This window comes from Aedes albopictus, chromosome 2 (genome assembly GCF_035046485.1).
Source record: "Aedes albopictus strain Foshan chromosome 2, AalbF5, whole genome shotgun sequence".
Classification (NCBI taxonomy): Eukaryota; Metazoa; Arthropoda; class Insecta; order Diptera; family Culicidae; genus Aedes; species Aedes albopictus.
Window position 1 is genome coordinate 178,629,476 of NC_085137.1, and position 14,408 is coordinate 178,643,883.

The following is a 14,408-nucleotide window of genomic DNA, read 5'->3' on the forward strand; positions in this document are numbered from 1 at the left end:
CGACATCCGTGTTAGGGGACGGCTTGCGTGTTTTGTACTGGATCGCTGCCCGAAATGACTAGGGGCTGTCCATTAATTACATAAGGGTTTATGGGGGAGGAAGGGTCTGAGAAATCTTACGCGCCATACAAAAATATCCAATCACTCATACAAAAAATCTTACAAGGGGAGTGGGGGTGTCGAAAAATCGTGAAAATCCCCTTACGTAATAAATGGACATCCCCCTAGGACATGAACATTTGTGGGGTTCTTCTAACCGTTGTCCGTATTGCACACTGAAGAAAGAAAAATAATGAGTTTTTGAAGAAATCTTAGAAATAATAACGCGAAGAACTGGAGAACCCTCCGGATCTCGTGCAAACACCAGCTTTGCAGGGTTGTTGTCCGGCATTCTCACAGCATGTCCTTCCAGCTTTTCCCACCTTCCGGATGTTAGATTCGCCTTGCAACTCAATGAACACCAGGTAGAGAGACTCTTGGAATTCATTGATTTTCTCCAAGATGATACGGAGGGTGAAAATATGGCCCCGTCAGGATCGTCCGGCACGTATCCGATTAAGGAGCGCTTTGCAGAGAACTTTGAGAACAATACACAGTAACATGATTCCCCGTCAGTTATCGCATACAGTCATACATAATTCAGCTGGGAGCTAGGTAGATGTCGGTGACTTCGTGGACGACCGCGAGCGAGCTAGCAGCACGCAATCGAAGAAGACCCGGAGCTCTACTATAAGCACGGCACACGACTCGGCACTGGGCTAAAGCTACGCATTAGTCATCGAAATGTCTAGGATAATGATGTCATTCTTGCACTTAGAAGGTTTAGGTCGAGCTCATTAATTTTGAGAGGTTTGCACGACAAGTATTGACCGACACTGTAAGCTGATTACGCAGCTTCGATTAAAAGAACGTGATTCCATTCATCAAGCTTCAGTGTGATGTGGTATTAAGAGAAGATGTGTTCTCTAGTGACTGCCACATTGTGCTTCTTAGTGCTGCTGTCTTCAACGGCGTATTCGAACGGTGCAGGGTAAGTTTGCAGCCCAATCAAGAAGATAAATCAGTTTACAACGTTAATATCGTTACAGTTACTATGTAATGTTGGTACCTACCGTGATTTACGAACATTCTTCGGTATCGATCGGTGTTTCTACTGTGGGATATGAGAAAGATGAACAATTCCAGGTGAAATTGCAAAAGAACGACGATAACAGGATTTACGATGTTGCAACGACAGATATCCGTCAACGGAATGCCGCGAAACGAGTTGACATGATAGTTCGGTGACGAAAGCGATACTTGATGAAACAGACGCTTAATGAGTGTTACTTTTAGGTTCCAGCACTTGAAAATATACCATACCAGTTTACAATACACGGTCCTGGAAAAATCGTTGAGAGCATTAAAGTGGCTACCTCAGAGCATCCACTTATACTTCTCATTCAAACAGACAAACCTCTGTACAAACCAGGTGATACGGTCAAGTTTCGTGTCTTAGTTGTTGATCATTTAACGCGACCAATCAAGAACTTGGAAAAAATCAACGTACAACTGAAGGATAGCAACAACAATCTTATAAGAAAATGGTCCGAGGTAAAACTTCATCAGGGAGTGTTTCAATCGCATATAGATTTGGCAAACTTCATACCTCTTGGCGAGTGGACTCTCAAAGTTAAGCTGAAAGATGTACAAGAGACGAAAACTTTCAACGTTGATGAATATGTACTCCCACTGCACGAAATAAACATTGGCACCTCAAAAAGAGTATTAATGCGGGACGAAACGCTGGAACTGATTATTGATGCAAAATACACTTTCGGTAAACCGATCAGAGGCGTCATATCTCTAGCTTTTGATGGAGTTCATCATCCTGACGAATATGAAATTAACGGGCGGTCAATAGTCAGTATTCCCATGAAGGATGTAGTAGACGTGAATGGCATAAACCACGACGTTTACCGGCTTGAGGTTGACGTTAATATAACAGAATCAGTATCCGAACAAGTTTACACAGCAAGGGAAGCTATACAGATTCACGAACGATCTCACAAAATATGGCTGAACAAATCTGCTGAATATCTCCTGAATGAAGAATCGGTTTATTTTTGGATTATGGTCACAGACCCCGATGGAGTGCCACTGACAAACCCCGGCCCTATGAATATATCCGTTCTTACGGTACCACTTAATTGGCATGACAATTACTATCAATATTTTGAAAGGAAACCGGATGATGAAGGTGTTATAGAATTACGAGTTAGGTCTACTCGCTCAACCGATCGAATCGAGCTTGAAGTTACTTACGAGGGAGAGCAGCATAAATTTAAAGTCCTTCGCGAAAATCATCCCGACGATATTCAGCCAGCTTTCTTCAAGGCTTCCTTGCTAGTTCGCAAACCCATTTTGAATAGACTGGTTGACATATTAGTGCAAAGCTCGTTTCGTCTGGAAGAAGTTATGTGTTACGTGATATCACAAGGGCAAATTTTGTCCAGTGGTAACGTTACCGTCCAAAAGGACCCAAAGAAAATTAAGAGAACTGCCAATTTCAGTTTTTTGGCAACATTTCCCATGGTACCGGAGGCCAGTGTGCTCGTATTTACCATTCACGAAGGAATGCTTTGGACAGATGTTATTAGATTCAAGGTGCGCGATCTGAACAATCAGGTAAAATGCAGTGCATCAAACCAAAAAAAACTTCAAGTTAATCGCTTCATCTTCCCAAGGTTGACGTCGAAATTTCCAGCAACCGTACAGAACCTCGATCTCGAATCGGTTTGAAGGTGAAAACAAAGCTAGGCTCAGTGGTAGGACTGCTGGCTGTGGACAGGAGCTTGCTTCAACTCGGAACTGGCAATGATATCACTCAGCAGCTTGTACTCGAAAAACTCGGTAATCAGAGGATTGATGAAACCATTGATTTGGAGGTAAGTACGCTGCTCGTTTTTATATTTTGGCAAATCTTCTTGGAATTCTAATGAAATCTTAAGTTACAATAACGTTTCAGCTTTCGTAATCATGAAGACTTTATTCTTTAAGTAATCTTTATTGGAATCTCAATCAATTATACATCACCAACTTAAACTAGGTGTTCGGTGTATAGTAACACACTATCAAAGCATTTCTATTTGAATTTGTCTTTTTTTTCTCAAATTTTATATAAGCATTTTTTATTACCAAAAGGGACAATTTGCATTATCAGTTGGTTATTTTGATTTTCCAGAAAGGCCTAAGCAAAAAATCGATAAAAAAAATTCAAGAAAAACTAATAGTAACACTTTGTAAACTTATAACACTTTAGTTCATATTTTTTCACGTTTTTGCCCATGGTGCATTGAGTAATATTGGATCTTCTCGAAAAAAAAACCAAGTCGTGAGTCAATGGAATTTTCCAAGTTTTTTTCTTTTTTTTTTATCTGGTTCATTTATTTGGGGCTCAATCGCGTATAACGCTTTACGGAGCCGAGAATCTTTCTTTGTACTTAATAGCACAGACAAACTGACGTAACACTTGCGAAATTTCCATCGACCACGCTTTTAACGATCATTTTAAATGTTTATAGTTGTGGATTTCATGAACAGAGGCGCGCGCATCGTTTTTCTATGCGTTTGACATTTCACACTAGCGCCTTCTGTTGACGATATGGCACAACACAGTGATTCGTGCAACTTTTCCACCAGGTGATGGTACACTGAAATAAATTTTGTTGTCGTTTCCACCGAATCCATGGTAGAATTAAGAACTGTACCAACAATTTTCAACCGAATGCAAAATTCTGTCAATTGTACTGAAACATTGTCAATATTACCATGCGTGTATTACTGTTGACTAAAAACGTTCTTGGTTCTACTATTTGGGCATTGTAATTTCGACCATGTAGACTTGAATGTTGCGCGTCTTAGATAAACATGGTCAAAATTACAATGTCAAAATAGTAACATCAAGAATGTTTTTAGTCAATGGTACTTCACGCATGGTAATATTGACAATGTTTCAGTACAATTAACAGAATTTTGCATTCGGTTGAAAATTGTTGGTACAGTTCTTAATTTTACGATGGATTCGGTGGAAACAACAACAAAATTTATTTCAGTGTAGTGTGACATGGGCGATGGATTTCCATGAAAATCGTTCAAGCTGTTACGTCTGTTTGTCTGTGTTAATAGTATACATTATACAGAGTAATCACTTTTTAATGATATCTGTTAGTAATGGGTGGAAGCCAGGGTATTCGTGGCAGCTCGAGGTTAGAAGGTCACATTTTGAGGGATGGACAGGGTAAGGATTGGGCTAAAGGTTTCACTGCTGCTCATCCGGGGGTGAATCGCGTCTTGCTAGCGTATTCGGTGCCTTGTGGTGTTGGTACCAACTTGTTGTGGGTCTTGGTCTTCCGGATGGCCAGGAGCAGCTTGGTAACACAAAGAGGACAAAACAGAGAAAAAAAAACTGGAGAAGAAAACACAAGCGAATTAAACTTTTATACCAGCAGAGCGAAGAAAGTCGAAAATACATCCCATGTATGTGACATCGCGGGTCCCTAACACATCTCTCACAAGAACAAAGGGTTGTCTACCTCGGGCCTCAAGGGTATCCGATAGTAGCGCTCTGGAGGCGTCATTATCCGGGCATTGCCAAACTACGTGGTCGATGTCATCATAACCGGAACCGCACTTAGTACAAACATTGCTCAACGCGAGGTTAATCCTGTGTAAATGCGCGTCTAGCGTGTAATGGTTGGATATAAGTCTTGACATCACGCGAATGAAATTGCGACTTACATCCAAACCATACCACCACACTCGCAAAGAAACATTAGGAATAATGGAATGTAACCACCGTCCCAGCTGGCCATCTCGCCAATCATTTTGCCAACTTTGAAGAGAACTCTGGCGAAAAATCCATCATGTGAAATTTTTCTATCATAGATCTCACCTTCCTGTGCGCCCACGTTTGCGAGAGAGTTCGCCTTCTCATTGCCATAAATTGAGCAATGTGAGGGGACCCATACAAAGGTAATCTTGTAGGATATTTCGACCAGTGCACCCATCTGCTCCCTTATTTTTGTAAGAAAGTAAGATGGATGTTTAACAGGGTTCATCGACTGGAGTGCCTCAATCGAACTAAGGCCAAGGATGGGAACACTCACTTGCAAAGAGTTACACTCACTTGCAGTTTTCTCTGCTTAGAAGCGTGCAATGAAAAAACGATGTATGGACGACTTTTGCCTTGTGATTTTGTCTAAAAGTTCGCCGAATAGAGTAGGGGTCGCACACACATACCGAAGTCGTGAGGGAGCTGTGAAGGCAACTCTCCACGAGGTGAATGTAAATTACACTCACCTCGTGGAGAGTCGCTTTAACAGCTCTGTCACGACTTTGGGACTCGTGTGCGACCCCTACTCTGTTCGGCAAAGTTTTAGATAAAATCACAAGGCAAAAGTCGTCCATACATCGTTTCTGGATTGCACGCTTCTGAGCTGAGAAAATACCAAGTGAGTGTAACTCTTTGCAAGTGAGTGTTCCCATCCCTGACTAAGGCCATCCGAGAAGATGAAGATATGGTCTGCGGGAATGTTGGAAATCATCCCCAAAGCGAAGTTGATTGCTGCCAGCTCAACAACATAAACCGAACAAGGTTCCTGAAGTTTACGGAAGGCGGTGAAATTCATTCATTGAAGATACCGAAACCAGTGGATCCATATTTCTTTTTTTTTTTTTAATTTCATTGTAAATTCTCACAAATTCTCTTGTTATGCCTTTGAGAATTTCTTCGACCATTTAATTGAGTTTTCTTTTGCAATTTATTTGCAGTTTACTGTATTTTTTGGTATTGCTGTAAAGACTACTTCGGCAAATAGTTTCGGGATTCCTTTGGAAATCCAAATTTGAACATTTATTTATTTTTTTGCTTAAGTAGTTCAATTAAAATTTATAGAGCAGTTCATTTGGAAATCGATGCAGAAATGCAATTGGAAAAACCTCCGGTAATTGCTTTCAGATTTTCTTCGAAAACTTCATAGCCACTAGAAATTCTTTCGGTCGTTTATTTGGAAATTTCACATACAATTGTGTTAGGGATTCCTTCGTACATTCTTTGTGAGTTCTATGGGCTATTCCTTGGTAAATTTTTCAGACAATATCCTTGGAAAATAATAAATATCCATTTGGAAGTATTGAGGGAATTTTCATTTTTTTTACAAAAAAATGCTATTTCCACAAGAATACCCGAAGGAATATGAAAATAGAATTTCCATATCAATTTCCTCAGGAATTCTCGTAAGAAATGTGGCAGAAAAAATAACAAATAAATTTCAGACAAATTTCTTGTGAAATTCCCAATGGAATTTCCGAAGGAACTTCCACTAATGTTGCCGAATGAATTTTTAATTTGAAAGGAATTTCTATGACAATTGGCTTCTTTAGCGGTGTTGGGATTATTCCATATTCTGAATCTGCCTGCCAAACTGAACCGAATTCCAAATTTTCATCAATTTTGGTGCCCGGGAACCTATTTAAATATCAATTCGGCATTAACATGTCTAAAGGGTCTAACTCGTTTTGTAAACAAACATTGTTTCTGTCGCTGTAGGGTCTATCTCGATCCACCCACGCATCTGGGGGCCGTTATCAGAAAGATCTATCTTCGCTCTTTCTGATAACGGCCCCCAGATGCGTGGTCGGATTGAGATAGACCCTACAGCGACAGAAACAATGTTTGTTTACAAAACGAGTTAGACCCTTTAGACATGTTAATGCCGAATTTGAAGTTTGTATGGGAGCGATTTGTCGAATCATCCCTCAATGCATTTTGTACTGGGCGGAGCTGTCAAACAGTTGCCTAGCTGTCAAAAGGTGATTTCGAAAAATCTCTTTGAAATTGATTTTAGGTATCAAAATAAAGTTCTAAAAATCTGAAAAAAAAATCATAGTGGCTCAGAAAAAGGTGCTCTTTCGTATAAAATCAAAAAATGAATACTTTTTTCAAAAATAAGAACCCAATTGCCAATGGAACTTATGAAGGGATTGCTGAAAAAGATTTCAACGGAGCTGCCGAAGAAATTTCGAGAGCAATTTTCCGTAAGAATTTACAAATATTAAGAACATATGTACTGACGGAATTTTGGAAGGGATCTCCAAAATAATTGCTCGATGAATTTGCAAAGGAAATATCGAACGACTCGTCATGAAAATTACTAAAGGAATTTGCGGAGATAGTAATTCTACATATAGAGATACAATCCCGATCTAAAATTTGGGGTAACCCCCTTAAAAGCATGTCCTTATTTTAGACCCATACCTCCGTCGATTTGCGTCCGATTTCAAAGCCCTAGGTCTCATTCAAAAGATAATAAGTTAAAGTAATTTTGAACATGATATAGGTGAAACTTTTACAAAAATAATTGTATGTAAACTTAACCTAAACTTGCCAAATTTTCTAAAAAAATGAATATAAACTTACGGCAGTGTCGCTGGAAATTGGGTCGATCAAATTTTAATATGAGAGCGATAATATAACCAATTATCTGTTAGCTTTCAACTGCTTTCTGCCGAACCTGGATAAAAAAATCTAGGAAAAAAGTTATTAAGTAAATTAACTCTTGATGTTATCGCCCTAAGTTTGGGGTCATTTTTTTAGAAAATTTGGCAACTTAAGTTTACATACAAACATTTTTGTAATGTATAATTTAAATCATGTTCAATCATCATCATGATTCCTTCAGTAATGGGTACAGATATTTTCTCACGAATTCTTCCAGATAATTCTTCAGGATTATCCAAGGATTCTATTGAAAATTACCGAAGGAATGTCTCCAGAATTCGAGCTCTAGCGTGCGCTGCTTTTCAGAAAGAGAAAGAAAAAGAGAAAGATAAAAAAAGGGGCATTTGCCCCCTCTTTTATCTCGCTCTTTCTTGTGTTTATTAAAGAGAACGAGCGAGAAAAAAAAGAAGAAGCTGCGCACGCTAGTGGATTTCGGCAGGTATTTTTCTAGAATTTTTTGCAGAAATTCATACAAAGATTCCTTCAGAAGTTTCTTCACACAGTAAAACCGCTCAGCACTAAAATGTGTAAGCCCTACTCATAAGTGCATAATTTCCAGACCACACAAAAATGTGTTACAGTTACACATTTTCAAAAACAGCTCGTACACTCGTCTAGATGCAAAATGTTGATATTTTTTTTGTTTTCCAAGGTCACTAGTAAACTTAACTAGATTGCTGTACAAAAATGTTTGCGAATTTAACGATTTTGCGGACACAGGAGCTGATTTTGTGAATGTGCAAGGGTTACACATTTTTGGTGTAGTCTGGAAATTATGCACTTTTGTGCTGAGCGGCGTTAGCGTGCAGGGAAAACACTACCACCGGTATGCAAGCGCATAAGACCTAGAGACAGAGCATGAAACGAACAGAACCCAGTAATCGATTGGACAATAAAAACTCAGGTAAAAGCAGGACAGATGCCTCAGTTGGCGTTGGATACTTTTCGAGAGCACGTCCGTCGATATTATCAAGGATACAGTATGTGGTTTACTGATGGGTCCTTAGCGGAAGGATTAGTTGGATTCGGCGTGATAGGACCAAATATAGTAAATGAAGCCAGTCTCCCAGAGCAATGCTCTGTCTTTTCAGCTGAAGCCGCTGCTTTGGCCCAAGCAACTAGATTGGTGGAAGGGAATCAGTCGTGTTTACTGATTCTGCAAGTTGTCTCCAAGCATTAGAGGCAGGGAAATCATTTCACCCCTTCATCCTAGCACTGGAAAGAGTAGCGACAGGAAAAGACGTTACATTTTGTTGGATATCCAAAATTTTGGGAAATGAAATGGCAGACCATGCAGCGAACAACGGACGGCGAAGTAGGATAGCAACCAACTTTGTACCAGCAGAGGACATCGTAAGATGGAGTAAGCAACAAATATGGAAAGCCCACCAAAAGGAGTGGGATACATCGACGCGGAAAATAACAAGAATCGTCAAATCTACAGTGAACAAATGGACTGATCAACGCTGCAGAAAAGACCAAATCGTCCTGCACGGAGACAAATTTCGTTCGTTTGAAACAAAAATATTCATGTTTATTCGGTAAACTGATAAAATATTTAAAACTAAAATATTAATTTTTAAAACTAATTCAATTACCTATTGATTTCTGCAATACCCATTGAAGAGCACCCCGTTCCGCCGTCGAGAACATAAACAAAACTCTCAAGTTCTAGCTGCAGCACCAAACAAGATTTCCTCCTGCAAAAAAAGTCAAGTTTCACTAAAAGTTTCCACGAAATCCCATTGATTTCGGGAGCGTATGTTATCTACATGATGTTGGCATTAAAAGTGCGTGGCTGGTGGGTTTTCCTAGAGAAGGAAATGACTTTGTAAATTTAATTTACCATGCTTTTTGCTGCGTGTGACACGTCTGCGCCTTGGACACATCTGGCTAACAAAACATCACCTGTTCGAAAAGAAACCTCCAGAAACCTGCGATGTCTGTAACAGGAAACTCACAGTTCATCATTTACTTATTGGATGTCAACAGTATGCTGTACAAAGACGTGAAGTGAACTTGTCAGATAGCTTGGAAACTATTTTGAAAAACGATAGGGAAGCTGAATCGAAAGTTCTTAAATATGTCAAAAAAATTGATGTTTATAAAAAAAATTGAATTGTACGTGAATTAAACTTACTTGAATAAAATGAAGCAGGTGAGATAAATGCCCTCAGTTGTAAAATCTCAAAAAAAAAAAAGTGAAAAGGCCTTTTCAGTTGACAGGTTCGTGTATGCCACTGTTTACAACTGCCGGACAAAGGCGCAAACGCTGAACTGTCATTTTCATAGGAGAACTGTCAAAGGCCCCCAAAATCAGCTGATTTTAAACGTCTTCTGATTAGGCCAATTCACGAAAAAAAAATTAAAAAATACTTCACGCCGATTATTCGCCGCCGCCGAACATGACGGCCGGCGCCGCCCCCGCAGACTTCATACGCCGCCGCCTGTGAAATGTGCTTCGGCGCACACGTCTACTCCAATGCCATTTCAATGTCTTCATACTATGCAAAATTACTGAAATATGGAAACTTGTCTTCACATCTGGCATAACTGGAGCGTTAGAACCATCACCCGAGATCCGGTTTTTCTTATAACATAAATACTCTTATGCTTATTTTCAGACTTTGAAGTTCGAGATATTAACAAATGCTCAACGCCAAGTAAGAAGTTCATTTGAAGCTCTTCAGACTGAAGTGGGAATTTCACCGCGCATTGGTGATTTTGACGAAAAATTTATGCTTTCTGCTATGCGCAGAGGTTCTCCTAATATTGTTCGTGTTCGTAAAAATTTTCCCGAGACATGGCTCTGGACGGATATGGCACAAGTTGAGTAAGTATGAACACTGAAATCTAACCGTATTGAACCGTTTCTGACTGTAGTTGCCCTACCTAGTGATGATGGAAATTTGAAACTGGAATACATCGTACCGGATACTATAACTGGATGGTCAATCAGCGCCATTGCAATCAACGCGGCCCATGGATTGGGTGTGATAAAAAGTCCAGTGTCCTTAGCCGTACTGAAATCCTTTTTCATTACGGTAAACCTGCCGTATTCGGTCGTGAAAACGGAAACCGCCACCGTAGAAGTTTTTGTACACAACTATTTAGACCAGTATCAGTATGTGACGGTTCGGGTGCAGAACGAATTTGAAAATTTCCAGTTTGTCGATGAAAATGGTGCAGTTAAATGTGAGTATTGGGGGTTTAATTGGTTTAGTAAACTTAATCGGATGTTCCAAGAAAAAAAAATCAGTGTTCGAAATTATTTATGGCACTAAAATATTATGCATTATGTGGGGGATGTTTTGTTAAACATTTCTACCCTATAAATATGTGATTGAACCCTCCTTTAGCATTAGGGTCATTTTGAACCAAACGATACACTACGCCAGCGAGCTGTTTTGCACACCAAAGGAAGGTTAAAGTGAGGAAACGAGAAACATACGCAAGCCATTTGCGATAAGTTCTGGAAAATATGGGTGAAACAATACGCACCTATCTTGCGGGACGAGGTTATCAAAATAGGGGAGTGGACCTCACGTGATGGCTAAAGCACATGGCTATTACACCGAAGACCTAGGGTCGAATCCCACTTCCGACAAACTCACAAAAAGTGAGTTCTTCCTTCGGAAGGGAAGTAAATCGTGGGTCCCTAGAAAAACTAGTTCCAAATTAAAAATCTCGTTCATAAAGATGAAATAATGCTAGTACTGGTATTAGGAGTATTCATTAGACCTGCGATGACGCTAGCTCTACGGGGCATCGAGAAGAGCAGTGAACCGGGAGATGTTTGTGATGGTGGCTCCAAAGAGGATTCAGGACTTAATCCGGGTTTACGGGTTGTAGGGATGTTACGATGTGGATCACCACCGAAGCGTCATTGTAGCCAACGCGGCAATCACGCATGGTGAATAACGATGCCACCGATCGCCTAGGCAAGCTTGAATCCGTTTCACGAATTACCTGATGCTGAACCGGAATGAACTCCTATAGCCAACAATCGTAGACAGAACGAGCTATCCATCCGCCCTACTGCTAACATCTGTTGGATTTGTGTTCAACATCACATCCGAAAATCAAAAATAAAGTTTCAACGAACAAGGTGACAAAGGGTGACCAGTTTGACGAATTAAAAGATTACCCCGGTAATTCAACAACAATCATTGTCGAATTAGCGGAGTATTGCATTGCAGTATGTGGGTCAAAAAACTTTTCGAACATGATTTTACCTTCTTGGATGTCCTATAACTATACCGTTTACTGACGAATAATATAATTATACTAACTATTTTACAGCGACACTGGAAGATTCCAAGATGGTTACGGTAGCAAAAAACAGCGTTCAAAAAGTGACATTTATGTTGAAACCAACGCAAACTGGGAACCCTATCATTACAGTGCTTGCAGGCAGCGACACCGTGACAGATGCCGTACAACGCAATCTACGCGTTACACCAGGTGGTTTGCAGTATTTCGATAACATGCCAGAATACATCGAAGTGGACAACTCATTGGTGTCGTATAAACCCTTTCATCTGGCAATTCCAAGAACTGCCACGAACGGATCGGTTTCAATTACCTTATCAGTTGAAGGATTTCTGCTGGGAGCAGCCCTAAGCAACCTTGACCAAATCATTCGACTGCCATCGGGCTGTGGTGAACAGAACTTGCTTAATTTGGTACCAAGTGTAATTGCTCTGGAGTATATGGCCAGCACTGATATATTAACGGATGCCGTCAAAGCCAAAGCCATTGGTTATCTTGAGAAGGGGTACCAAAATCAATTGAACTATATGTTACAAGATGGATCATTCAGCGTATTTGGTGAATTCGATGGACGCGGAAGTGTGTTCCTAACAGCATTGGTTGCGAAGATTTTCAATTTCGCTAAAAAACATGTTTTTGTCGAAAACAGTGTTATTGTGAAAGCATTCAATTGGTTGAAGAAGAAACAATCAGCAGATGGACGCTTCACAGAGTCTGGACGGCTATTCTATAAAGCATTACAAAGTGATTTGCAAGATGGCATAACCTTGACGGCCTATGTTCTGATCGCCTTCCTGGAACACGAAGAACATGCTAAGAAATTCTCGGATGTTGTCAAGAAAGGTACGGAGTATATTGCTAAACAAAAAGATGTGAATGGAAGCCCATATCAACTCGCCTTGGTAGCATACGTATTCCAACTTGCAGGGCATCCAAAGAGCAAATACTTCTTTGACAAGCTTATGGCAATGTCGAAGAGTAACGATGATTCATCGTTGCGATGGTGGGACAATGGATCCACCAGTATCGAGACTACAGCTTACGCACTGCTGACCTACATGAGTAACGGATCATATGTAGATGCGAAGCCCCTCATGAAGTGGCTCGTGTCTCAAAGATACGACAAAGGAGGATACGACAATACTCAAAACACGTTTGTCGGTCTTCAAGCACTGGCTCAATATTCACGCCAAATGTCTGTGAAGAAACAAAACTACGATGTCCTTGTATCCTATGATAACGTGAGTCATCGGTTGCACATGGATTCTAAGTCTACGATAAATGGTGGCCACAAGCTTGCAATACCACCGCATGTACGGAATATTGATGTAAAGGTTGAAGGCACCGGCGGAGGAGTGCTTCAAATAGCATACCAATATAACAAAGTGGCATATGATAATAAGCCACGCTTCAAGATTGAAAAAACGTTAAAAAAAGCTGCTAACGATAGAATAGTTCGAATGCATATTTGCGCCGGATATGAACCGGAAAGATTAATCGAAGTAACTAACATGGTATTGATGGAAGTGTTGTTTCCCAGTGGGTACGTTGTAGCAAATAATTTGATACAACATCTTAGGGAAAACAAGGAAGTTCGAGTAAGTATGAATAGCTCCTTGGAACCTCAACAAGAGCTGTAAACTTTTCTTTTTCTTCTATTAGAAAGCAGAAACGGAAAACAGTGACACACGGTTGATCTTGTACTTCGATCCACTGCAGAAAGACAAAAACGTCTGTGTCGATGTGGAAGCATCAAGGCGAGCGATAGTTCTGAACCAGGCTCCAGGCTGGATCAAACTTTACGACTATTATGATCCCAGTGAGTATTCATTTAGTTAACGCTTTGACCTTGGAAATAATCCCTTTCTCTTTCTTTCATTTCAGCACGTGAAGCTATTGAATATTTCGATTTTATCGAAGACTAAGGCAAAAGCTGGACCTTAGACTAGAGAAAGGAATTGTTGGAGCTGTTATACCCGAATTTAGATTTTTTACAAAAAATTCTTCCGAGAAAATATTTGAGAGGGTTAGAAGCAAAGGGGTGTAAGTGACAAAAACCCACTTTCGAGTAAATGAGGTTTAAAGTTTTGACCAATTTTTCATCCCATACAAAATGTATGGAGCTTCAAAATCAACCCAATTTTCTCTGATTTATTGTAATTTTTCCAATCATTGTAGAAACAATCATTAAAAAGTTCCTGAAAGTTTGAAATCTGAAAAATTTTATGATATGCTCAGCTCAAAATCGACAAAATGGTCACTTACACCCCTTTGATTCGGGGCCCCTCATTTAGCTTTTTTCAACTATGTATGAGAAGATCTAAAATCACCCCAATGTCCTTCAATATATGTATTACAATCTTTCTTATACACACCTAGAAAATATCATGTAATTTTAAGTGTCCTGAACCTGACATATACGAGCATCTTCAAAAACACAAATTTAGAAAATAAAAAGAAAAAAGAAAATCGCGTTAAGTACTGTTCCTTTTAATTCCACTAAGAATTTGCATCCTTTGACAGATACGTATTTCGACCTCAACTGTAAGGTCGACTCGAGTCAAGTACAAGACACTGAAGACGACCTTACAGTTGA

At 39.9% G+C, this 14,408-nt stretch overlaps 1 protein-coding gene across 1 annotated transcript; it reads left to right on the top strand.

Annotated features, from left to right (window-relative positions):
- The first annotated feature begins 735 nt into the window (after positions 1–735).
- LOC109397553 (thioester-containing protein 1 allele S3) lies at positions 736–14,176 on the top strand. The gene is made up of 9 exons (XM_029858776.2): positions 736–1,030; positions 1,089–1,278; positions 1,336–2,667; positions 2,727–2,927; positions 10,165–10,373; positions 10,437–10,735; positions 11,843–13,410; positions 13,475–13,631; positions 13,697–14,176. Exons 1-9 carry the CDS (start codon positions 957–959, stop codon positions 13,735–13,737), a joined length of 4,071 nt encoding a protein of 1,356 aa, XP_029714636.2. The 5' UTR covers positions 736–956; the 3' UTR covers positions 13,738–14,176.
- The last annotated feature ends 232 nt before the right edge of the window (positions 14,177–14,408 follow it).

Coding starts and splice junctions, on each gene's coding strand:
- LOC109397553 (XM_029858776.2), top strand. CDS start 957: ATGTGTTCTCTAGTGACTGCCACATTGTGCTTCTTAGTGCTGCTGTCT. Junction 2,928..10,164: donor ATGAAACCATTGATTTGGAG/GTAAGTACGCTG, acceptor GCTTATTTTCAG/ACTTTGAAGTTCGAGATATT. Junction 13,411..13,474: donor GGGAAAACAAGGAAGTTCGA/GTAAGTATGAAT, acceptor TTCTTCTATTAG/AAAGCAGAAACGGAAAACAG.